The sequence below is a fragment of the Suncus etruscus genome, chromosome 8 (genome assembly GCF_024139225.1).
Source record: "Suncus etruscus isolate mSunEtr1 chromosome 8, mSunEtr1.pri.cur, whole genome shotgun sequence".
Classification (NCBI taxonomy): domain Eukaryota; kingdom Metazoa; phylum Chordata; class Mammalia; order Eulipotyphla; family Soricidae; genus Suncus; species Suncus etruscus.
In genome coordinates this window covers 68,771,354-68,797,533 of record NC_064855.1, presented here as the reverse complement: position 1 = coordinate 68,797,533, position 26,180 = coordinate 68,771,354, and the positions used below count along the sequence as shown (strand labels likewise).

At 38.1% G+C, this 26,180-nt stretch overlaps 1 protein-coding gene across 1 annotated transcript in view; it reads left to right on the top strand.

The window, feature by feature from the left end:
- DNAJC15 (DnaJ heat shock protein family (Hsp40) member C15) overlaps positions 1-26,180 on the top strand; it is a 79,124-nt gene that overhangs the window by 35,739 nt on the left and 17,205 nt on the right. Inside the window, exons 4-5 of the mRNA XM_049778862.1 lie at positions 5,775-5,851; positions 19,074-19,144. Coding sequence (XP_049634819.1) covers positions 5,775-5,851; positions 19,074-19,144 — 148 coding nt within the window. The remainder of the gene's footprint in view (positions 1-5,774; positions 5,852-19,073; positions 19,145-26,180) is intronic.

Sequence of the window (26,180 nt, the reverse complement as noted above, 5' to 3'; positions counted from 1 at the left end):
GGGGCGATTTCTGAGCACATAGCCAGGAGTAACCCTTGAGCGTCAAACGGGTGTGGCCCAAAAACCAAAAAAAAAAAAATAAAAAATAAAAATTATGGTATCCTATTGTTTTTCCAGCAAGATTTTTGAGAATAAGACACTACTATTAGTAGACACACTTTCCAATTAGGATACAAAACTGGGAATTAACCAGCCATTTTGATCATGCTCACTTTGATATAATTAATTTTTCTTGTTTAATGTTCATTTATTTAATAATTGTCTACCATATATTAGTCTGCCATGAATTAGGCCTAACTGATATAAAATATTTCTACCCTGATGGAGTTTGCCCAAGAGCTTATTTTATCTTGAAATTTGAAGTTACAACCATTATATTACCTTATTTGAACTTCTCAAACATAAAATTCTAAGATCTCAACTCTGAAATTCTGTTGGACTTAGACATATCGGGATTATATCTGCTCTGCTGAGCTGAATGTAAGTTAAGGAGCCTAAAAAGCTGCAGTGTGATGAGCTGTGCTTTGTGACCACTGCAGACAATGCAAAGATAGGATTGACTTATAGCAATTTGAGAATGAATTACTTATTTTAGCAAACACATTATAGTCTTGAGAAGCTTAATTATCCATGACCAATAGCCACACTTGAGGTCATTGGTCAATTATACATCAGCAAAGGATGACATATTGACAAATAATTAAACTTAGGTTCAGAAGAATTGCAGGTAATTTTGCAGACCTGTAAGTGTATGTCTGTGATTAGAGGAAACATGTGTTTATTTCATATGTTTTGGAATTTATGTTTCATTTGGTTAAATTATTGATAGCTCTTTAGTATTCATCTAATAAATATTCATTAGCTACCTCTGCATTGCTATTTTGTCAAGTGTGGGCTTTTATCCTTTAGAAGTATACATTTTCGGGGCCGGAGAGATAGCATGGAGGTAAGGCGTTTGCCTTTCATGCAGGAGGTCATCGGTTCGAATCCCGGCGCCCCATATGGTCCCCTGTGCCTGCCAGGAGCAATTTCTGAGCCTGGAGCCAGGAATAACCCCTGAGCACTGCCAGGTGTGACCCAAAAACCAAAAAAAAAAAAAAAAAAAAAAAAAGAAGTATACATTTTCATGGAGATAGGAAACTAACAAGTGAACAATTATGTTTAATTGTTTATCTTATTTTAAGAATTTAAGTTAAGAACAACGGTAGAGAGGAGACTATATGAGATTGTCCAGGGAAAATCGATTTTAGAAGATAAGAAAGTAGGCTGCACAAATAGCTGATGAAAATTTTACACATTGTGAAGACAATACGTGCCCTGAGGTGCAAGTGAGCTCAGCAGTGAGAGTTAACTGCAATGACTGTACAGGGATATGTTCTGTCTTAAGGAAGTAGTGGTACTTTGGGCCCAGAGCACATTGGACCCAATTTGATGATAAAAAGTCAGATTTTATTGTACACTTTGGAAAGTTCTGAGCATGAGTCAGTGTGTTTTCCAGGTGATGACTATGTCAGTTGTAGCTAGTACATAGTAGAATGAGCCAAAGTAGCAGTTATGAAAGTGGTGAAGAAGGTATTGAGATACACCAGGTAATAGATGATAAGGACTTGAGATAGAGTAATAGGAGTGGAAATACTGGATATTTCTTTAAATAATTCCTTATAATAATTCCTTATATCATTCATTTTGGAGAGGGTTTGTTGGTTTTATTTTGGGAGGGGGCACACCCAGCAGTGGATAGGGGATATTCCTGCCTTTCTACTCTGGAATTTCTCCCGGTGGGCTCAGGGGAACCATGTGGGATGCCATGATTGAACCTGGTTCAACCTCGTGCAAGGCAAACACCCTACCCATTGTACTAACACTCAAAATCTCATCCTTCCATATTTTAATAAATAAAAATTCAGAAATCCTTTTCTTTTGTGGTAATCTTTAGTAAAATAATTTATATCATAAATTGAAGAGCTACATTATTTAACATTGTAAAGGAAGTAAGAGCAAGAGAATCAGATCACTTTTGCTGCTCTGTGGAGGCTTGTAGATAAGGAATTTTGTAGATAAGGAATTAGCCTTGTAAGGTGAACCTGGCAGCTACATTTCTTAAGGAGAAGAAAATGATGCATTTTTCTCCTTTTCCTCCCTCTGTGAGCTTTAAGTTAAGAAATTTAGCTTTCGAAAAAATATGTCCTCCTTTTTACAAAATACTACTCTTGCGATTTGCAGTGAAACATCTTAGAGTTCCTTTATCATAATTATACCTTGGTGAAGCACTGAGTTTTTAAACAGTTCTTTAAATCTTTAAATATTAAATATTAATCATTCTAGGGGAAGAGAGAAATGAAAGTGTCTCCTGGCACTCCCAATTTCAAAAAGTCAGACTTTATAAACAGTATTTAAAGTGATTTGATTGTGTAAATATGATTCTGGATGAAATCAAATAGAGTTACCAACGTAGGAACTGTAATCATGTTCTGTCGCACAAAGGAGAATATTCAAGACACTAGTTCTGGAGGGTTCTCTTTATTTTTCCTTAAATTTTATATGCTTCTTTCTACATTTGAACATCATCTTTTTTTAAATAAATTTATTTTTAATTATGAGAAAAAGATGCAAAGAAAGAGGAAAAGGTAAAGTTACAGTGGAAGGACAATCACCCATAAACAGAATTCTTAGAAGAAAACCCCTTGCTGATACCTTAATTTTGAACTTTCAGCCATAGAACATTAAGAAAAATAAAATAGACAATTACTTTGTCCCTCAAGTCCCCAGATTATAGTACATTGTAACATTTCTTAGCAGTACACAAAGCAATCTAAGGCCATAGAATTTATGTAACTCCTTAAACATTGAAGGTATACTATTTTCTTACATTTTCTTGCCCATGCATATTAGTTTAAGTTAATCACAAAAGTTTAAGTGTTATATTTTTTTAAGGATTAGAGTCAAAGGAGCATTGTATAAATGGTGTTGAGTTCAGCTATTGTTTGCATAGGCCCACCAAAATATGAGGGACACGGAAAGAAAAAGCCTTGGCCTAAATACAAGGAGACCCTACTCCTGAAGTTTCCTTGACCAACTCTTGCTCCAGGCAAACTAGTTTGTCCAATCCAAGTCATTGTCTGTAGTACCAATACACTTTCATTTTTTACAGTCTCTGTTGTTAGTATCATGTTTCTGGAATCTGCATATCCTAAATTGAAGTCAGGATGGTGTAGAGCATCCTCTAGTTTCACCTCACAATAAAAGGGCAATGCAGAGAGCCCTGTCCTGTAAGCGGGTCCTTGTTGTCAAGTCTTCTTAGTGTTGAGGGAAGTCTCTTTTGAGCAGGTCAATGTCAGAGCATCGGTAAGGTCTTCCCTGGTAGAGGATTGCTTCCAGATGATGTTATAAATGACCTTGGATGTTTCGTAGTTAGCTTTCCTGGTTCAGTGGTGAAAGGAGAATGCCCATTCTTCTGAGGCCTGTGCCAGGTCATTATGTCAATTGAACATCATCTTAGCCTTAAATCTCATTATGTTTTCTTTATAATTCTCACACAACCCCCCCTTTTGTTGATTAGTGGTACTTAGAATAGTGTTTTTTTTTTCAAACTAGTATCTTTACATAACTGTTATAAGTATCCTTTTCCCTGTCATTCTCAATTCCAAAATATGATTTGCCAGCATTTCCCCCCTTTTTCCTTCTCTTGGAACCTACTACTAAATAAATAGTATGAGGTATTTCAAACTCATGGCTCTCTCTCTTAACCTCTAGAGGCTATCAGCTCATCTGTTATTAGCCACTTTTGCAAATCCACCTTGACAAGATTCTCCTTACTACCTTCAGCTCTTAATTTGTCTTTGACCTTCTTTTTCATACAGGCAGTGGTTAATTTTCAGCTCAACCCATCAGAAGCACTTGTATTTTTCTCTTCCTTACATTTGGATTCTGCATTCCTCACTCCTGGGCCTTCTAGATTTCTTGAACTGATTCTTCTTTTTTTTTTTTTTTTTTTTTTTGGTTTTTGGGCCACACCCGGTGATGCTCAGGGGTTACTTCTGACTATGCGCTCAGAAGTCGCTCCTGGCTTGGGGGACCATATGGGATGCCGGGGGATCGAACCGCAGTCCGTCCAAGGTTAGCGCAGGCAAGGCAGGCACCTTACCTCTAGCGCCACCGCCCGGCCCCTTGGGTTGTTTTTTTTTTTTTTGGTTGAACTGATTCTTCTTATGGCTTTAAACAACCTCATATATGATTCCTTCTATTTCAAATTTAATATATCACACATCAGTTTCCAGGTATCTGTTATATACAACAACCTACCAATTATTCCTTATCTAAGTTTTTTTTTTTTTTGGGCCACACCCATTTGACGCTCAGGGGTTACTCCTGGCTATGTGCTCAGAAATCGCCCCTGGCTTGGGGGGGACCATATGGGACGCCAGGGGATTGAACCTCGGTCCTTGGTCCTTCCTTGGCTAGCGCTTGCAAGGCAGACACCTTACCTCCAGCGCCACCTACCCGGCCCCAATTCCTTATCTAAGTTTTTAAGTGGAAGTTTATTTAAAGGTTAGTTCAGAAATCTTGAAGTCATTTGCCATTTAAATTAATCTGGAAAACAGACTGAAGAGACAGCTTTTTGTGGGTTGGGGAATGTTCTTAGAATCAGACTTCAGAAGAAGTGAAGAAAAGAAGGAAAGATAGAAAGACAATTTGGACCATAGTGCAGTTTTAACTATGGCCTCAGTAATCTACCTGGGGAGCTCTGAAGCTTGAATAGAGAAACAAGAAATCTAGGAACTGAAACTTCTAGAACCATAGTGTTCATAACACTAGTGACAACCATTTATTATGAGACTGTCTGGAAAGGGATCAAGTACATGTGACTTTCTTCTGTCAAGGCAGTTCCTGTTATCTAATTGCAGTGTGCCTAGAGTCTAGGAGTAAGTGTTTCTCTCTAAGTGGGGGTCTGTGTTACATTTCTACCACTACATTTTATTTATTTGTTTGTTTGTTTGTTTATTTAGTTTTTTAGGTCACACCTGGCAGCGCTCAGGGGCTACTCTTGGCTCTGCGCTCAGAAATCACTCCTAACAGGCTTGAGGAACCATAGGTGATGCCGGGAATTGAATTGGGTTCCACCCTTTGTTGGCTGTGTGCAAGGCAAATATGCTTTCTTTTTGGCCTCACTCTTCCTCAGGTCCTATGTCCAAAAAGGTTTCTATTGTTTAAAAGGCTCTCCATAATCTGGCCCATTATCTTGCTAATGCTGTTTTCTCCTGGCTTATAGTTCTCCAGCCTTGTAAGACTTATCTATCTAGTTTCTCATTGCCTTGTGGTCCAGACATTATCTGTCCAGATGTTCTTCCCACTTTGTCAGTTCTTTGTTAGCTAGTCTTGTAGGTCATATAGATGTCTATTGTATGTGTATGTGAGAGCATTAACAGAAAATCTTAAAGGGTTATCTAATGAAAAAATTACTGCAGAGCTTAAGAATAAAATGTTCAACCTTTTTGTTTCTACCAGTTTTATTCCTTTGGTCATAGTTATGGTACAGTGTAGAAAATTAATATATTTGAAGGTAAAAAATGTTAATATTTAAATTTTTTCTTTTTGGTCATTGTATCTTGTAAAATATCATGTTTTAATATTTAATACTTCCCCCTATGGGGCACCCCTCCACCATTTTCAAGCTGCCTTTGAATAAAAGACATTTCTCTTACTGCAGCTATGTGATGAGATTGAGGTCATGCCATCTTATACGTGGAACTAATTATTTTTTCTTTTCTTTGCAGAGCCTTTCATCTTACTATAAAGGAGGATTTGAACAGAAAATGAGTCGGCGAGAAGCTAGTCTTATTTTGGGCATAAGGTAGGTATTCTGCATAAATATTATTTTGATCTATTTCCTACTTTGCCTTAAAAAGTGAAAAAAATGTCACGATATACTTACCTTATATTTTAGATTATTAATAGAAAATAGAGGAGAAAATTGAAATTATAACATTTTAAAATCTCAAATCTAAAGATCTGTTACTTCTAAAAAATAAAAGTTGTTTTGTGTCTTTATTCTATAACCAAAAGCTATTATATATATTTTGTGTGTGTGGTTTTTGGGTCACACCCAGCAGTGCTCAGGGGAAACTCCTGGCTTCATGCTCAGAAATTGCTCCTGGAGGCACGGGGGACCATATGGGAAGCCAGATTCAAACTGATGACCTTCTGCATGAAAGGCAAATGCCTTACCTCCATGCTATCTCTCTGGCCCAGCTATTATATTTTAATACTACAATTTCAAAGCAGTTATCAAAATATCTCATTTTGACAATGGATTCTTCTTAGATCTAATTATCTTGTATGAGTTATCTTTTATATTAAGGGTCTGCTTTACAGTTCTTTTCTAGTTTCAGTATTTGATATATAATATTTTATTATATTTGTTTTATACTATCTATTTCTTATCTAACTCTACATAGTAGAAATGTATGTATTACCTTTTTGTTATCTTTTTGATAATTTATTACCTACTATTTTTGTTTGTTTGTTTGTTTGTTTTTTGGGTCATACCTGGCAGCACTCAGGGGTTCCTTCTGGCTCTGGGCTCAAAAATCGTTCCTGGCAGGCTCAGGGGACCATATGGGATGCTGCTGGGATTTGAAACACCGTTCTGCATGCAAGGCAAACACCCTATCTTCATGCTATCTCTCTAACCCAATTTATTACTTATGATTAAGACTATCTCCCCTGTCAAATTTACCAATAGTGTTTTTATTGCTGTTCACTAAAATTGAGTAGGGGCTGATTATCTTCTTTTTGTTTTTGTTTTTGTTTTTGTTTTTTGGGCCACACCCATTTGATGCTCAGGGGTAACTCCTGGCTAAGCACTCAGAAATTGCCCCTGGCTTGGGGGACCATATGGGACGCCAGGGATCGAACCCTGGTCTTTCCTTGGCTAGCACTTGCAAGGCTGACCTCACTGGCCCCTGATTATCTTCTTAATCAACATAACAAAGATATTTGATGGCATTTTTTTAAATTCAATGAGACATGTAGACATTTAAAAAAAATTAATCATTTTTATTGAGATTCTGGGATTGGCAGTACTATTAGTAAAGCTTTTTGTGCATACATCATTCTAGCAGTCAACTGATCATCACAGTCTGCGTCCCTCCACCATTGTCCCAAGGACCCCTTTAAACATCTTCCATCTCTCCCACCATGTAAGCTTAGTTGATAGAATCTTCAGTTTCAGTGCTTTGACCATTTGTGATTTTGTTACTGTTTCTTTTTTATTACTCATGTGTGAGAAATCTCTATTTTTGTGTAGAGGTGTGACACACACCTTTAGCTTAGTTGAGCTTAGTGAGTTTCTCTGAGGCTTCCCTGTTTGTTTTCCAGTGTTCCTGCTAAGCTGAGGGCGAGTCTTTATAACTAGGCCTGCTAGGAATCTCTTTGAGTTGCTTTTTATCTTCTCTGCTCATCTTCAGTCAGTAACAGGAAGTATAATTGAGTACTATGGAATTTGCTAAGCAGATCTGTATTCAGCTGCACACTTCAGGAGATATAGTGCTGTGCCTGTTAATATGACGGAGGTCATTTGTAGAAGCTGCTGGGACCTAGCCAAAGGGAAGGACCTGCCTTTTTTTTTTTTTTTTTTTTTTGGTTTTTGGGCCACACCCGGCGATGCTCAGGGGTTACTCCTGACTGTCTGCTCAGAAATAGCTCCTGGCAGGCACGGGGGACCATATGGGACACCGGGATTCGAACCAACCACCTTTGGTCCTGGATCGGCTGCTTGCAAGGCAAAGCCCGCTGTGCTATCTCTCCGGGCCCAGGACCTGCCTTTTATGGGGCCTGTGATTATGACAATTTTTTAATCTTTTCTGGATTAGCAGACTCTTAAGGTCCAACAGGTAATTATTTCTGTTATTACAAGAAAAAGAGAAAGAAGTAGAAATATGAAACTGGGGAAACAGCTTAATTTAGCTTTTATACTTTAATTAAATGTCACAAGAAACGAGATGTCCTGTAGAATACAAAAAAGAAAAATTATTTTAAGTATGGGAACCCAGTTAGAAAGCAAACTATATTCCCAACTTTCCCTGCTTTTGTGCTTTTTCCAAATGACATTGCTACTTGATAAAATTCCCTTACTACAAAATCTCTTTTAGTCTTAATATGTGAGTAAGGAGCACTTGGTAGGTCAAACATGGTGGGTTGTGTGTGTGTGTGTGTTTTTTTTAGATATTTCTTATTATCATCATAATATTATCCAAATCTTTCCTATTAGGACAGGTGTTGACTTAAAAATACATGGATAGAAATTTTTCACATTGGTAACTGCAAAATTTGACAAGAAAAATGTAATGGTTAAAGCATAGACTTTGATACCAAATAAATTTGGATGAATTCCAACTTTGCCACCTAGCTATAAGATCTTTTTATCGTGCCCAGAGAGATAGAACAGCGGGCTTTGCCTTGCAAGCAGCCGATCCAGGACCAAAGGTGGTTGGTTCGAATCCCAGTGTCCCATATGGTCCCCCGTGCCTGCCAGGAGCTTTTTCTGAACAGACAGCCAGGAGTAACCCCTGAGCACCACCGGGTGTGACCCAAAAACAAAACAAAACAAAATAAATAAAAAAATCTTTTTATCAATTGTAAAATAGAAATAGGGCTAATTTTATTGCACAGAAATTCTTTTTTTGGAATATTACTAAAGAGGTAGACAGAATAAGACCCCATTTCCCAAAAGATGTATGCATTTTGAATCTGCTGAATTTGTATAAAGCTATTTCAGTAGGAAATTAAATAATTCAATTATCAACTTGTGCACCACAAAAAAAGTTTTTTTTCTAGGGATGATTTTTATTGAAAGTTTAGAGGAATGGGAGAAGAAAGAGAGAGATACATGTTCAAGAGAGAACACAGATTTTCCAGAGGGGAAGAAAGACTAGGGGGTGGTTTTTGATTACAGCCATGTATTTGTGTGTCTGTCATAGCAGTGCTGAGTCAAGGAACAATGTAGTACAGGGTCTGAATTTGGAACTCCTACAAGCAAAGCATCTGTTTAGCCTATTAAACTCTCTCTTTAGCCCCTACACATATGAAATTCTTAATATTCAACATGGTACTCAATACTCAAATATTAGAAAGGCATTAATTTTTTTAGAAGAGGGAATTGGTGTACACCTAGTAGGATGGGGATCTATTTCCAAGTCTGTGCTCAGAGGTTGCTTTTGTTTGTACTTGGGGAATAGAACTCCTTCTCCTGCTCCTCATATCAAAGCAGGAGCTTCATCCACTAAGCTTTCTCTCCTCTAAACAGAATGTTCTTATTTTGATTTTGTCACAGAATCACTACCACATGCTCTTGTTCATGTTATTTTTATAGCCTTTTGCACTTCAGTTCCTTTGCTTTTGAACTGATATGATTAATCTTACTTTTGTTGGAATAATATCAAGTAATATAATGATTCCTTCTATAACATAATTTGATGATTCACAAATAATAAATGCTGAATTGGTGGTGATTCCCCTTCTGTTATGCATCAGGAATGCAGAATCTAAAAATATACTCAAATTACATTATATGAAAGGTTACACTTCTTTATTTTCATCTAACCCTTTATGTCAGATCATTGATTTTGATAAGTTTCTTAAAGATGTGATTATATTCTTGTGGTTTCATTTTCTATGATCATTGAATCTACATTACGTAACAAGCAGATAAAGATAAAATTGAAACTATTGATAACATATAGGAAGTGCACGGTACTACTAGATTATGTTATATTTTTGTACATGTTACATAAAGCCTGAAATATCTTTTTTGTGTGTGTGTGTGGTCACACCCGGCAGTGCTCAGGGGTTATTCCTGGCTCCAGGCTCAGAAATTGCTCCTGGCAGGCATGGGGGACCATATGGGGCGCCGGGATTAAAACCGATGACCTCCTGCATGAAAGGCAAATGCCCTACCTCCATGCTATCTCTCCGGCCCCTGAAATATCTTTTTTAATTAAATTTTTTATTTAAGCTCCATGATTACGAACATGATTTTTTTTTTTGGGAGGGGGACACATCCGTTTGATGCTCAGGGGTTACTCCTGGCTTTGTGCTCAGAAATTGCCCCTGGCTTGGGGAGACCATATGGGATGCCCAATGGATCGAACCAAGGTCCGTCCTAGGCTAGCGCTTGCAAGGCAGACGCCTTACCTCTAGCGCCACCTCTCCAGTCCCTACAAACATTATAGTTGGGTTTCAGTCACAAACAGAACACCCCTTCATCAGTGCAACATTCCCACCCCCAATGGCCCCCCTCCTTCCCATCCTTTGCCTATATTCGAGACAGGCATTCTATCTACTACAGTTATTTTTTTTAAGTTCAGTAAGCTGTTTTTCTTTCTTTCTTTCGTAAAGGATAAGTGTTAAACAAAAATACATTAGGGGGCGGGAGAGATAGCATGGAGGTATCTGCCTTACCCGCACTAGCCTAGGACGGACCTTGGTTCAATCTCATAGCGTCCCATTTGGTCTCCCAAGCCAGGAGCGATTTCTGAGCTCATAGCCAAGAGTAACCCCTGAACGTCACCGGGTGTGGCCCAAAACAAAACAAAAAATAATTATATTGATTTGTGGACTTTGGGGGATGTTTATTCTGTAGCTCGGAGCATTTAAAAATTTTTTTAACTTTTTTGTTTGCTTGTTTACAATACTGTTAATAAAAGTTTCTTATGAATATAATTCCAACACCACACTCACCATAAGTATACCCAACTCCCTCTCCTCTTCCAAGGAACCCACCTCCCTCTCAACCCTCAATTCACTTGCATTGTCAATTTCTCTTTTTATATTGCCTTTGGATCTTTTTTTTTTTTTTTTGAGTCATACCCAGCAGTGCTCAGGGGTTACTCTTAGCTCTACACCCAAAAATCTCTCCTGGCAGGCTCGGGGGACCAAATAGGACATATGGGATGCTGGGATTTGAACTACCGTCCTTCTGCATACAAGGCAAACGCCCTACCTCCATGTTGGCTCTCCGGACCCTGCCTTTGGATCTTTGTTGCTCCCTTGCTGGGTATCTTTAAGTCCCACATATGAGACTCTGTCTATATCATTCTATATCTGTTCCTTTCATTCTGACTGACTTCTCTCAGCATGATATCCTCTAGTTCTACCTGTGTTCCAAATTACATGATTTTGTTCTTTCTTAGAGTACATAATATTCTATTGTGTATATTTAACAATTTCTTTTTTTTTTCTTTTTGCCTTTTTTGGGGGAGGGCACCCTGTGATGATCAGGGGTTACTTCTGGCTATTTGCTCAGAAATCGCTCCTGGCTCTGGGGACCATATGAAATCGAACCAAGGTTGGTCCTGGATCAGCAGTGTGTAAGGCAAATGCCATACTGCTGTGCTATCGCTCCAGCACCATATCACTTCTTTTTTTTTCTTTTCTTTTTTATAATTTTTTTATTTAAACACCATGATTACAAACATAATTACAGTTGGGTTTCAGTCATAACAAGAACACCCCCCTTCACCCTTGCAACCTTCCCATCACCAGTGCCCCCATCTCTTCCCTCTCCACCCCCCACCTGTATTCAAGATAGGCTTTCTACATCCGTCATTCACTGACATTGTTATGATAGTTCTCAGTGTAGTTATTTCTCTAATTGCACTCAACACTCTTTGTGGTGAGTTTCATATCTTGAGCCGGTCCTTCCGGCCCTCATCTCTGGGAATTATTTCAATGCCTCTAATTTTTCTTAAAACTCATACATGAGTGAGACTATTCTGTGTGTCTCTCCTGACTAATTTCACTCAGCACAATAGATTCCATGTACATCCATGTATAGGAAAATTTCATGACTTCATCTCTCCTGATGGCTGCATAATATTCCATTGTGTATATGTACCACAGTTTCTTTAGCCATTCATCTGTTGAAGGTCATCTTGGTTGTTTCCAGAATCTGGCTATTGTAAAAAGTGCTGCGATGAATATAGGTGTGAGGAAGGGATTTTTGTTTTGGATTTTTGTGTTCCTAGGGTATATTCTTAGAAGTAGTTTTGCTGGGTCAAATGGGAGCTCAAGTTCTAGTTTTTTGAGGAATCTCCATATTGTTTTCCATAAAGGCTGGACTAGAAGGCATTCCCACCAGCAGTGAATGAGAGTTCCTTTCTCCCCACATCCCCCCAGCACTGATTGTCTTGTTCTTTGTGATGTGTGCCGGTCTCTATGGTGATATAACAACTTCTTAATCTGTTCATCCATATTTGTGCATTTGGGTTGGTTTCATATCTTTGCTATTGAAATAAGCATAGCAATAAACATTGATGTGCATCTATCCTTTTAATTGTATTTGTGTTTTGGTGATAAATGTCAAGAAGTGGATCATATTAGGAGTACAATTCCTGGTTTTTTGTTTTTTGGGTTTTGGGCCACACCCGTTTGACGCTCAGGGGTTACTCCTGGCTATGCGCTCAGAAATCGCCCCTGGCTTGGGGGGACTATATGGGACACCGGGATTGAACCGCGGTCCGTCCTAAGCTAGTGCTTGCAAGGCAGACACCTTACCTCTAGCGCAACCTTCAGGGCCCCAATTCCTGTTTTTTTGAGAAATCTTCATATTACTTTTCAGGTTGAATTAGACAATATGACATTCACACTAACAATGGAGGAAGATTCCTTTCTTACCACAACCTTGATGATACTATTTGCAGATTTTGTAATATATGCCATTCTCACAAGCATGGCAGAATGGTATCTCATTGTTTTGATTTGCATCTCTCTAATTATGACTGATAATGAGCACTTTTTTATATGTGTATTGGCCATCTTTGTTTCTTGGGGGAAGTATCAGTCACCTCACCACCTCACCTCACCTCACCATTATGGATAATGCCACTGAATTAATATTTTTCAGTTAATTTTTTTGTTGATAAGTTTAGTGGGTACTTTATAGATCTTGGATATCAGCATTTTTATCAGAACTATTGTATGCAAATATTTTTCCCCTTTCATTAGAGTATCTTTTTTTTGGGGGGGGTCACACCCAGCAGCGCTCAGGGGTTACTCCTGGCTCTACGCTCAGAAATCGCTCCTGGCAGGCTCAGGGGACCATATGGGATGCCAGGATTCAAACCACTGTCCTTCTGCATGCAAGGCAAACGCCTTACCTTCATGCTATCTCTCTGGCCCAGTAGAGTATCTTTTCATAAAACCTGAATTATTTTTGCTGTGCAGAAGCTTTTGAATTTGATGATTCACATTTGTTTACTTTTGTTTTTATTGTCATTAGTGGCACAGGTTATTGAACTCATGATAGAACAAAACAATGTTCTACCATTGAGCTATATTCCCTTCATAACTTTTAAATATATAAAATATTATTATTAAATTACTCATTATTCTGTTCCCCTCATCTACCAATTTCTCTAGTATCACCTTCAGTTTATTCTCTGTTTCTGAGTTTGGCTTTTTTAGAATTCATATCTAGGAGGTGTTATACACCACTTGTCTTTTGTAACTTATTTCCCTTAGTTAAAGCTCTCAAGTGTTGCAAGTCAGCCCCTGAAGCGGTTGACTGATGGAGGGATGGAGGATGAGGTCTTTCCCCTCCAGCTCGGAGCACGCGTCTGCCACCTTGTCTAGCGAATGGTTCTGAGATGAAACGGCGGGTAAACAGCTCGCAGACAGTCAGGCTTGTGGAAATATTAGCTTTATTCAGTGGACAAGACTGAAGTCCAAAGACTCAGCATAAGTTCCAACCAAAAGCCTCTTGCCTTCCACAGACCCTTGATTTTATCCTCCAAAATGAGGTACTACCCAATGGTGGGATCAGATACCACCCAATGGTGGAAGCAGAATCAGTACCACCCTAGGGTGGGGGCAGAATGCCAGGTCACACTTAGGGTAGGGCACAATCACCAATCAGGGTAGGGTCAGTAACATAATAATCCCCTAAAATATTTACATACACAACAATTACCCCATTTGTTTTTAGTAGACAAACAATATAGTCTACAATTATTAAAGGAAAAACTAATCAATAATAAAAGAGGGCTATTTGCATAAGCGCATCACAGGAAAATGTAAAAAAAAAAAACTTCTAACCTAAACACACTCAAGGTCTTTCCATGTTGTTGCAAAATGGCTGGCTTCCTTAAGACAGTAAAATACGGGGCCGGGCGGTGGCGCTAAAGGTAAGGTGCCTGCCTTGCCTGTGCTAGCCTTGGACGGACTGCGGTTCGATCCCCCGGTGTCCCATATGGTCCCCCAAGCCAGGAGCAACTTCTGAGCACATAGCCAGGAGTAACCCCTGAGCGTTACCGGGTGTGGCCCAAAAACAAGACAGTAAAATACTTGAGTGTGGGGGCCGGGAAGGTGGCGCTAGAGATAAGGTGCCTGCCTTGTAAGCCCTAGCCAAGGAACGGACCGCGGTTCGATCCCCCGGCGTCCCATATGGTCCCCCAAGCCAGGGGCAATTTCTGAGCACTTAGCCAGGAGTAACCCCTGAGCGTCAAACGGGTGTGGCCCAAAAAACAAAAAAAAAAAAATACTTGAGTGTGTGTGAATATGTATATCTCTTATTCTTTATTCTTTCATCTGCCATTGAATCCTTAGGCTGTTACCGTGTTTGATTATTATAAATAATGCTGCAGTGTACATAAGGGTACAGATATCTCTTTGATTTTATTTTCATATACCCATGAGTGGAATTGGTGAATCATATGAAGTTCCATTTTTCCATTTTTTAAAAAATTTTTTTTAATTTTTTTATTTTTGATTATGAGAACAATGATGCAAAGAGGACAAGGTAAAGTTACAGTGAAAGAACAATCGCCCATAAACAGAGTTCTCAGAAGAAATCCCCTTGCTGATGCCTAAATATTGAATTTACAGTCAAAAAAACATTAAGAAAAATAAGGCAGAACTCATGTACAATTACTTTGTCCACAAGTCCCCAGATTGTAGTACATTATAATATTTCTTAGCAGTACACAAAGCAACCTAAAGCCATGAGATTTATGTGACTCCTTAACTTTGAAGGCATCAAAAGTTTAAGAGGTTTTTTTTTAAGGGTTAGTCAAAAGGGCACAGTAAAAACGGTGTTAGAGTGGCAAATATTGTTTGCATAGGCCCACCAAAATATGGGGATCATAGAAAGGAATAGCTTTGGTCTAAATACAAGGAGACCACTACCCCTGAAGTTTCCTGGCATAAGACCAACTCTAGGCTCCAGGCAAACTAGATTATTCAATCCAAGTCATTGTCTGTAGTGCCAATACAGTTTTATTTTTCATGCAGTCCAATTGTTGGCATCAGGTTTCTGTATTAAAGATCCTGGAATCTGCACATCCTACATTGAAGTCAGCCTGGTGTGGAGCATCCTCTAGTTTCACCTCACAATTAAGGGGCAATACAGCAAGCCCTGTCCAGTAAGCAGGTCATTATTCTTGTTAAGTCTTCTCAGTGTTAAGGGAAGTCTCTTTTGAGTAGATCGATGTCAGAGCAGCTGTAAGGTCTTCCCTGGTAGAGGATTGCTTCCAGGTGATGTTATAGACAACCTTGGATGTTTTGTAGATGTCTTCTCTAGATCAGGGGTGAATGGAGAATGCCCATTCTTCTGAGGCCTGTGCCAGGTCTTTATGTCAATGTTCAGGGTGTAAGGTCTTATTGCACTACAAGATTTGTGTGTTTCCATCTCTATTAGATAAGAACTTATTGGTATGTATAGTATTTTCCCATTTTAGTGTGCCTAAGCAAACAAGAAATAAAGCCACATGGTGTTATCAGAGTATATGGGGGCGTAAGAACACGTCTAACAATACCCATGACTTGGTTCAAATATAAGCATTAAACTGAGGGATTCTTTCACACCAAATTCCATATTGAGCAGTTCACAAAGAGAAGATAAAAAAAGGGAGGGGGGATCGTCACTGTATAGGAAAATATTCAGCAAAAGTTATAGCCATCAAAGAAAACACCCATAAAATGTTAAAAAGACATACGTGTCCTTTTTATGCCTTTTGGAATAGTTGGGTAGGTGTTAACTCCAGGGCACCACTTTGGTCTGTGACTTAGGACTCTACAGTACTTAAGTTAGAAAGGGTAAATGAAGAGTAATGATGATAGGGATTAAGGAAGTTAAAGAGAAAAAAGATCTTTTGTAGGGGTGTGCAGAAGGGCAGAGTACAAAATAGACATCCTGCATACATAAAAACATAATTCAATGATAGTGAGTACTATTCATGTATCTTGTGCGCTGATTTTGAAAATACAGACTGGAAAGAAATTACCAGTGACTTCAAGAAGCTGGGAGGCCAGAAGTTCAGAGCCCCACCCAGACCCTCTTTAAGGAGCCAAATGGATAATGGGGGAAAGCCTAGGGTACCTTCAAGCTCCGCAAGGGGCCCAACTCACCGGCTTGCCCAGGCATGTGGCCCAGGGAAGCCCTGGAGATCTGGAGCAAGGCGGTAGAGGGGTGCTGGGGTTACCCAAGATTATATCGTTGAGAAACCTCCATACTTTTTACTATTAGGCTGCACAAACATTCTCAGTAGTTTAGTGTTAGTAGATTAGTGTTCAAGAGTTCCCTTTCTCAGTAGCTAATTAACACTATTTTTGGCTTTTTTTTTTTTTTTTTTTTTTTTTTTTTTATTTTTTGGGTCACACCCGGCAGTGCTCAGGGGTTACTCCTGGCTGTCTGCTCAGAAATAGCTCCTGGCAGACATGGGGGACCATATGGGACACCGGGATTCGAACCAACCACCTTTGGTCCTGGATTGGCTGCTTGCAAGGCAAACGCCGCTGTGCTATCTCTCCGGGCCCTATTTTTGGCTTTTTGATGATAATCTTTTTTTTTTTTTTTTTTTTAACCTACAGTACCCAGTATTCCCAGGCAGTCTCCCATCCAAGTACTAACTGGTCCAACCCTGCTTAGCTTTTAACAAGCCATATAGTGAATGTTAAGGCCTAAAGATAATGGTACTTTTTAGGTCCTAAAATGGCAGAGACCACTGAAATCACCCCAGTGCACCTATCCCCTGTACTAGCTCTCTAACCCTTCAAGAAACAAAAGATATATTTATCTTGTTTGTTTATTTTGGGGCCACACCTGGCTGTGCTCAGTGCCTATTCCTGGCTAGGCAGTTCCAGGATCACTCCTGGCAGGGATCAGGGATCAGTGTTATGCTGCAAATATCCAGCCCAAGTCAGCTGTGTGTAAGTACCTGACCCACTGTACATCATCTCAAACCCAACTCAAGACTTATTACCTTATTTATAAGAGAAAATCTTATATGCTTATCCAGCACTTGGATAATGCCTTTTAACATGTGTGGTGATTTGTTATTTAACCCTAGATTAGAAGTAGCTGATAATTGGAAAAGAACAGACCCAGGCTGGGAAAACTGGTAAAAATGAGGATGTGAATCGATTGTTTCTTATTTTTCTATGAGAAAATTGATAACATAGTAGTTAAATGTTTTTCAAAGGTTATGTAACCCTATTTTTTGGGGGGCCACATCCAGTGACGCTCAGGAATTACTCCTGGTTATGCGCTCAGAAGTCGCTCCTGGCTTGGGGGACCATATGGGACGCTGGGGGGATTGAACCGCGGTCCGTCCTAGGCTAGTGCTGGCAAGGTGGACACCTTACCTCTAGCGCCACTGCGCCAGCCCCATGCAACCCTATTTTGCAGAGCTGGAACATCTTAATAACTCTGGATTCCTAGTACCTATCACTTATTCTTACTAACTATATAATTGTTGCCCAAAATAATTTGAAACATAAAGTATCAGGTGTTTAGTATAATTCACAGACTTACTGCCCACCCTCATATTATTTAAATTGTTTGTTTGTTTGTTTGTTTGTTTTTGGTTTTTGGGTCACACCTGGCAGCGCTCAGGGATTACTCCTGACTCCATGCTCAGAAATCGCCCCTGGCAGGTACAGGGGACCATATGGGATGCCTGTATTCAAATCACCATTCTTCTGCATGAAAGGCAAATGCCTTACCTCCATGCTATCTCTCCGGCCCCAAATTTTTAAAGTTGATTGAGAATAAGGGCTGGCATTACAAAGGACCAAAGAAAAATATAAGTAAGGACTCAGAGCCATAGTACTGTGGGACAGGACATTTGTCTTGCACATGACAAAGCAGGGTTCAATCTCTGGCATCCTATATGGTCCTCTGAGTGCAGAGCCAAGATCAAGTCCTGAGTATTGTTGGGTGCAACCCTCCAAACAAAAATGAAAATACGAGGCCGGCGAGGTGGCGCTAGAGGTAAGGTGTCTGCCTTGCAAGCGCTAGCCAAGGAAAGGACCATGGTTTGATCCCCCGGCGTCCCATATGGTTCCTCCAAGCCAGGGGCAATTTCTGAGCGCATAGCCAGGAATAACCCCTGAGCATCAAACGGGTGTGGCCCCCCCCCAAAAAAAAACAAAAAACAAAACAAAAAAAAAACAAAAAATGAAAATACAAATAGTATTTGTTAGATAGGAAGTGAAGAGAGTAGGGCTAGATGATCAAGATCACTTGTTAGTCTTAATTTGCATTCTCTGTTGGATAGTCCCCCAAATCCCTTTTTTCATCGTGTGTAACCAATCACAAACAAGTAAATGGAGATGTAATACATAGAAGCTCATGTTACTGTGAAGATAGTTGCTATTATACTTGGAGTTGGTTCTAAAACTACAAGTAGTTGAGGGACTACAGCTATTTTTATTGATTCCATTAAAGAGTCAACCCTTGGATACAGCCATCTCTATGAATTCCTATAATGTACCTCTCTCTCTCTCTTTGTCTCTTTCTCTTTCTCTCTCATTCACTCTCTTTACACACATGTATCTATAAAGTGATTCAACACTTAAAATATCTGGTATCCATAAAAACCTGAAGCTACTCAGATTCCCTGCAATGTATTGAATCATGTTTTATTTTGATGTTTGGTGAAATTAAAGGGGCAAGCTGTAATTTCATATTTATCCACAAGAGGGTGAAATGCTCATTAGTTTTTAATTTCTTGAAATCTTATAAGCTGCTAATTTATAAATTTATACTATTATAAGCACTTACTTTTTTTTTTCTACAGCCCATCTGCTAGCAAGGCCAAGATTAGAACAGCTCACAAGAGAATCATGATTTTAAATCATCCAGATAAAGGTAGATAAAATTTCTCTTTCTCATATGTTATCTGAGTATGCCCTGATTTATTTCAGTCTATAAGTGATAGATGGTTGAAATAGAAACTTATATGCCACATGGATTGTGATTTTCTTAAAAATAAATGAGTGTTTAGATTGAAGTTCAATGATTTACAGAAATAGTGGATGTATTTTACCAGCTTTTAAGAATTTAGGTAATCTAATTTTTTTTAATAATTATATCTAGCATTCTATGACACCTTGAACTTTTTAAAATATACTTTTCTGTTTTGGTTTTACTTCTTTCATATGTAATTGAAACTTAGGACATTTTTGGGCCTTTTTAGTCATTCACTTTTGTTTTTTTCCAGCAGTCATTTTATTTCTGAATAGCATTCATATAGTTTCTTTTTTTTTTTTTTTTTTTTTTGGTTTTTGGGCCACACCCTGTGACGCTCAGGGGTTACTCCTGGCTATGCGCTCAGAAGTTGCTCCTGGCTTCTTGGGGGACCATATGGGACGCCGGGGGATCGAACCGCGGTCCGTCCTAGGCTAGCGCAGGCAAGGCAGGCAGGCACCTTACCTCCAGCGCCACCGCCCGGCCCCCTCATATAGTTTCTTATCATTATAATTTTGCATTATCAAACCAGCAATTTTTTTATTTAAACAAATTTATTACATACATGATTGTGTTTGGGTTTCAGTCACGTAAAGAACACCAGGTAATCTAATTTTTATAGGTATTGTCATACTTAGGTACTGACTTATATATAAATTTATAGTCACTCTTTGTAACTCCTAGCATTTTGACTGAAGAAGAAAACATGATTTACGGGATCCTTACATAAACTCATAAGGGCATCCTGAATTATATTTGGTTTATCATGGGGGGGGGGTCGTCACACCCAGCAGTGTTCAGGGCTTATTCTTGGCTCTGTGCTCAGAAGTCACTCCTGACAGACCCAGGGGACCATATGGGATGCCGGGATTTGAACTGGGATCCATCCTGTGTTGGCCACATGCAAGGCAAACGCCTTACCTCTGTGCTATCCCTCCAGCCCCCTATATTTGGTTTATCTTAAACACAAAAGAAAAGTTTTAGAATATACCTTTTATATCTCTTAAGTATATTATGTCACAGAAAATTCTAAATTTCCTTTATCCTGTATGGGTCTTAGATTGGACCACTTGTTTTTAACTGACCAGGTTGTTAATGTAAATTTATCTTACAGAAAGACAATTATTATAACTTTAACTACACTACAGCTGCTTGAAAGAGAAAGCCCATATGTTCATTACTGTCTCTTTTCTAAAATAACAGATGGTAGAAAGTTGCGTTGTATTTTAAAAGTCAAGGGGTAGGGGTGGAGAGTGAAGAGTTTTTCGATTCTTATATAGTATGTTTTTTTATTTTGAAAAACAAAAACTAATTTTGGATTCTCATTCATCCTAAACACAAAAATAGTATATGCTTTCCCTGCTTCTTTCTCACTTAGTTACTATGAAAATTTTTTTCACTAAACATCTCGTGTGTGTGTGTGTGTGTGTGTGTGTGTGTGTGTGTGTGTGTGTGATTTGCTGTTCATTAGTTTGAATAAATAAAAAAATGAACTTTGAAAAAGCTTTTGCTTAAAAAATCTAAACAGCTTCAACAGTTACTGAAAGAGCCACTCAACTAATTTTCTTTGCATTTCGGGCTTTCAGAGTAATTGACTCAGAAGAAATGTGTTTAAGTGCCTCCTTGAAGCCTCTGTCTTCAAAACATCCTTTGTCCCTTACAGGTCAAGTAAATGCCCTTCTCAGATTGATTGCAGTAGGTTCTAGCACTTGTCTTTCAGATGATTGACAAGTCGTTGATCACGCTTACTGGCAGGAAAGCAAGCTCTAAATTTATCTAAGAGAAATAAGTATTTTTAGATAACTTTAGTATGTAAGAGAAAACATTTGATAAATGAAGAGACATTAATACTTTAAATACTTTCTTGCTTTATTCTGAGTTTATAAATTTATATAAATATGGTATTCTTAACTGCCTCTACTGTGTTTACTAATATCTTGTATTGCTTATCCTTTGTGTGAAGGATTGCTTGAATTGCTTACATGGTCCTTTGTATGAAGCAGTATATGAGGGAATGGGTCTGGAAGCAGGTAGATACAGTTTTTTTCCTGCCTTTTAGCTATCTGTGTTGCTTTAATCTCCCCTAACTTGATCCATTTTATTGCCTATAAAAAATTGTCATATGATAAAAAAGATACTGGCTTTATGTACCTATTCAATTAATGAATGCTGTTCCTTGTATTTCTCTGTAATTCACATTTTTACCCTAAGAAAGATGCTTTTAATCCTGTTTTATCACATGCCCGCTTTAGAATATGTTAATATAGGTTGGAGAGATAGTACAGCAAGTCTTGCTTTGCATGCAATTGATCCAGGTTCTCTTCCCAGCACTGCATGTGGTGATTTCTGAGAAACCACCACAGTAGATCCCTGAGCATGGACTCAGAGTAAGCCAGGCCTGGCTCCAAAACGAATCAAAAGAATGTGTTACTGGCAATTGTGAGCATTAGAAAACAACAACATGTAATTGTTCATTTATCCCAAACTTAAAAACACTTGGAGTTTCAGAGAGTTCATAGACTTCATAAAACCTACCTCATATCAAAAAATTCCTCCTGTAAATTATGTGACACTATTGACACTACTGAGAGAAAAATTTGTTATGGATTTGGCAGATGATAACTGTTAAGACTAAAAATGGTTACTTGTAAAGAGAAATCAATTTTTTAATGAAAAGAAGATAACAGATTTTAAACAAATATCTCATTGTTTTTTGAAGTAAATCAGGAACATTTTGGAGTCAGGAGTATTTTAGTATGAGAAACCTCCTTTTTAAATACTTTATACTTGTCCAGGTCACCATTTAGTATTATAGATGGTTGCAAAAAGTTAAGTTCTTTATTAAATGCTCTTGAAATTCATAAATGTTCTTTTTATTCTAGTCTATCAGCACAGTCCTATATCCTCTTAGTTTCGCTATCTGTTGTTGGTAAATTAAAGAAAGAACTTCAAACGTGTGATCAACTATAATTTGTTACACATTTCATTATCAGATTATGCAAAGGAAGTGACACCAGAAAATTAGGTGTGAGAAATGGCTGAAAATTAACTTTTTGTATCCAGTTTTTAAATGAGCATTCAGATATGTTTTTAGTAAAAAGTAAAAGTTTGCTATTTTAATTTAGTGAGATGAAACATGAATGCTGTAAGAAATTTGAGGTCTTTGATCTCATTCTTTCAGACTAATAACTTCTAAGAATATGCTTTTTTAATTGCTGTAGGAGAGGTAAGTTAAGAAATTAGTGGTTTATAATACACATGAATATAGAAAGGAGGATAGATGAGGTAAATTTGAAAAATCTATAGAATTTCAGAGGATTTTTTTTATAGACTATTTAGTCCTGTGATGCCTAAATTGTATTTCAGGACATATTGTGTTACCTGTATGCACTAAAAATTGAACTCAAAAGTAGGTCTGCATAAACTTTTACAGCAATTTGACACTTGCAGTGACACAAAATATATGCTGTTTATAAAAGTATACCACCACAGGTCCAGAGCCAGAGTTCAGCAGATAGGGTACTTGCCTTGCATGCTGCCAACCCAGGATTGATGATCCCTGGCATCCCAACTGGTCCCCTGAGCCCAGAGCTAGGAATATTCCCTGAACATCACCAAGAGTGACCCCAAACCAAAACAAAGTATATCTTATAACATTGGAATTTTTTCCCTTTTGGGAGGTAGGGTGGGTAGGGATTTGGGCCACCTGGTGGTATGTTCAGGGCACCATTTGTGGTGTAAGGGGTTAAACCTGGGTTGGCTACATGCAAGGAAAGTATTTTATCCACTTTACTGTCTCTCCAATCCACTCTGCAGGTTTGCTTTTGGGCAGGTGCTGATTTTGTTCTTTATTTATTTATTTTGAGGGCGTTTTGGTTCTGTTTTGTTTCAGTGGTGGGGAGGAATCTGGATTTCAAGTGGTGCTCAGGTTCTGTAGTTCAATGGGGGATTGAACTAGGGTCACCCACATACAGGGCAGGACATGTGACTTAACCCCTGTACCATCTCTCTTGTCCCTTAAATGTAAAAAAAAAAATGGAATACACACACACACACACACACACACACACTTATAGTTTTAGTGCCTAATCTCCTCAGCAGTGCTCTCAAGAGGACCATATTTAGTCTCAGAGATCCAACTCTGAGTTTGTGCAAAGGCAGTTTTACCCACTGTACTATTATTACAGCCATAAAATCTTTTTTTAAGTGCTTCTTAACCAGTTTGTGATCTAACAGCATTAATCAATGCCAACTTTTTCTTTTTATAATACAGTTGAATTTTTTATTCACAGTAGCAAAGTTGCTCATGATGGAGTTTTAGTCAAACAATGCACAACACCCTTCATCAGTGTACATTTCCCACCACCAGTGTCCCATTTTTCTTTCCATCTTCCCCCTGCCTGTCTCTGGGACAGACATTTTTTCTTTTTCTCTTCTCTTTCTTTCTCTATCTCTTCTCTCTCTATCTCCTCTCTCTTTCACTACTCCTCTACCCTCCCCTCTCTTTTTCCTTTAGACACTGGTTTGCAATATTGTTGCTGAAGGGATATCATGCTTATCACTTTGTCTCCTTTCAGCACCTGTTCTTGTCTAGAGCGATCATTTCTGACTATCATTTTCATAAGTGGTCCCTTTTCTGCCTTAACTGCACGGTTGGTCCTCATTTCTATTGCCTTTGGATATTATTACTATAGTATCATATTTCTTATATCGCACATCTAAGTGTGATCATTCTATGTCTATCTTTTTCCCTCTGACTTATTTTGCTCAACATAATACTCTCCATATCCACCCATGTATAAGCAAATTTCATCACTTAATTTTTCTTTTAACAATTGGTAGTATTCCAAAGTGTAGATGTATCGCAGTTTCTTTAGCCACTCATCTATTCTTGGGCACTGGGTTGTTTCCAGATTCTGGCTATTGTGAATAGTGTTGTGATGAACATAGAATGGCAGAGGACTTTTTTACATTGTGTTTTTGAGCTCCTAGGGTATATTCCTATAAGTGGCATTGCTGCCTCATAAGGCAGCTTAGTGTTTTGAGGAATATCCATATTTTTCAAACAGGCTGGACCAGTTGACATTCCCACCAGCAGTGAAAGAGAATCTCTTTCATCCTGCATCCACACTAGCACAGGTTCTTGTTCTTTGTGATGTGTACCAATCACTGTAATGTGAGATGATATTTCATTGTTTTGATTTGCATCTTCCTGATGATATATGATGTGGAACATTTTTTCATGTGCCAACTCTTCATTCAGACTATTTCTACTCCATCCTTGGGAAAATGACTTGTTAAATTACCCTGAAAGATTTATAATTGGGGCTGGAGAGAATACAAGTGGTTGTGCATTTGTATTGCTCATTGCCTGAGTTTGATCCCCGACATCCCTTTTGGTCCCCTGAGCACCATGAGGAGTGGTTCCTGGTCACAGAGCCAAGAATAAGCTATGAGCACAGATGTGTGGCCCAAACGAAACTATTTTTAGCAATTGAGATCTCCTGCTTTGTAAGTATTGGTAAGGAACTTTGGTTATAAGAAAGTTTCTCTTTGCATTTAACTGAAATCCTCCTGTCTTTAGCCAACAGATTCTCATTCTTTTTCCATTATGCCCTAATAAGCATATAGTACACTCACTCTTCTTTAATAGTATCTGAAATACAAATTAAATTAACTATTTGGATTAAAAACAAATCAAAGTAATTATACTGTTGAGTGAGTTTGCCCTAATTACTTTTATAGAAGATACAGCCAAATTTGACATGATGCCTGGTAAGAATATATTGCAATTTATTTTGACATATCACATTTAAAATACATTTTATAAACATTTACAAAAGGAAAGATAATGAGCCCTCCAAAATAAACATGGATTTACTAAGAAAAGCTGAAGCCCAATTAATTATATTTTCTGTTTTGATAAATATACCAGACATTTATTTGTTTCTAAAGATTAATCAGTCTTTTACCCTTATTTTAATATTTCTATTCAATCTAAGTTTTTTAATTTGTTTTAAGGAGTTCTTGATAAAATTATCATTTAAATTTTATTAGACATAAATTTTCCTTAATAAACAGTAAGATCTTTAAAGTAAAGTGACTTATTTATAAACAGGGCTGACAATACTCTCTGTAGTGATTTTCCTCATTGAATGGATAAGAATAAAGATAAAAGAATACATGTAAGTAAAATAATAATATAAATTAATATTTAATATAATGCTAAAAATTTTAAAGACTTATTTAGATTATTATAAAATGATCTATAACTATTCAGAGTGTTTTTTCAACTTCTACCATGTGCCATGTATTGTGCTAAGTACTGGAATTTTAATCTATAAAGTAAAAGAGAAGTAAAAATACAGTAATATGGCTTGAGACACAGAATATAGAACTACTGGGGAGGCCTTTCTCAGGAAACTTAAAAGATGAAAAGAATTCCTTTGTTTGTTTGTTTGTTTTTGTTTTTTGGTTTTTGTGTCACACCCAGCGGTGCTCAGGGGTGACTCCTGGCTGTCTGCTCAGAAATAGCTCCTGGCAGGCTCGGGGGACCATATGGGACACTGGGATTTGAACCAACCACCTTTGGTCCTGGATCGGCTGCTTGCAAGGCAAACGCCGCTGTGCTATCTCTCCGGGCCCTCCTTTAATTTATTGAGGCTTTTTTTTTTTTTTATGGTCTAGCATATAGACTTTTGTGAAATATGTTCCACTGACAGGAATGTTTATTCTGTTGCTGAATGATGTGTTCTGTAGATGTCCATAAGGTGTTGTTTTAAAGTATTGTTTACAGCTTTTATTTCTTATCAATTTTATATCTAGTTGTTCCGTTCACAGTTCATTGGTAGCAGTAATATGTTAACTTTCATAGTTGAAAATTTTATTCCTGTTTGTTTTTGTTTCATACATTTTGTTGTTCTGTTGTTAGCTATGT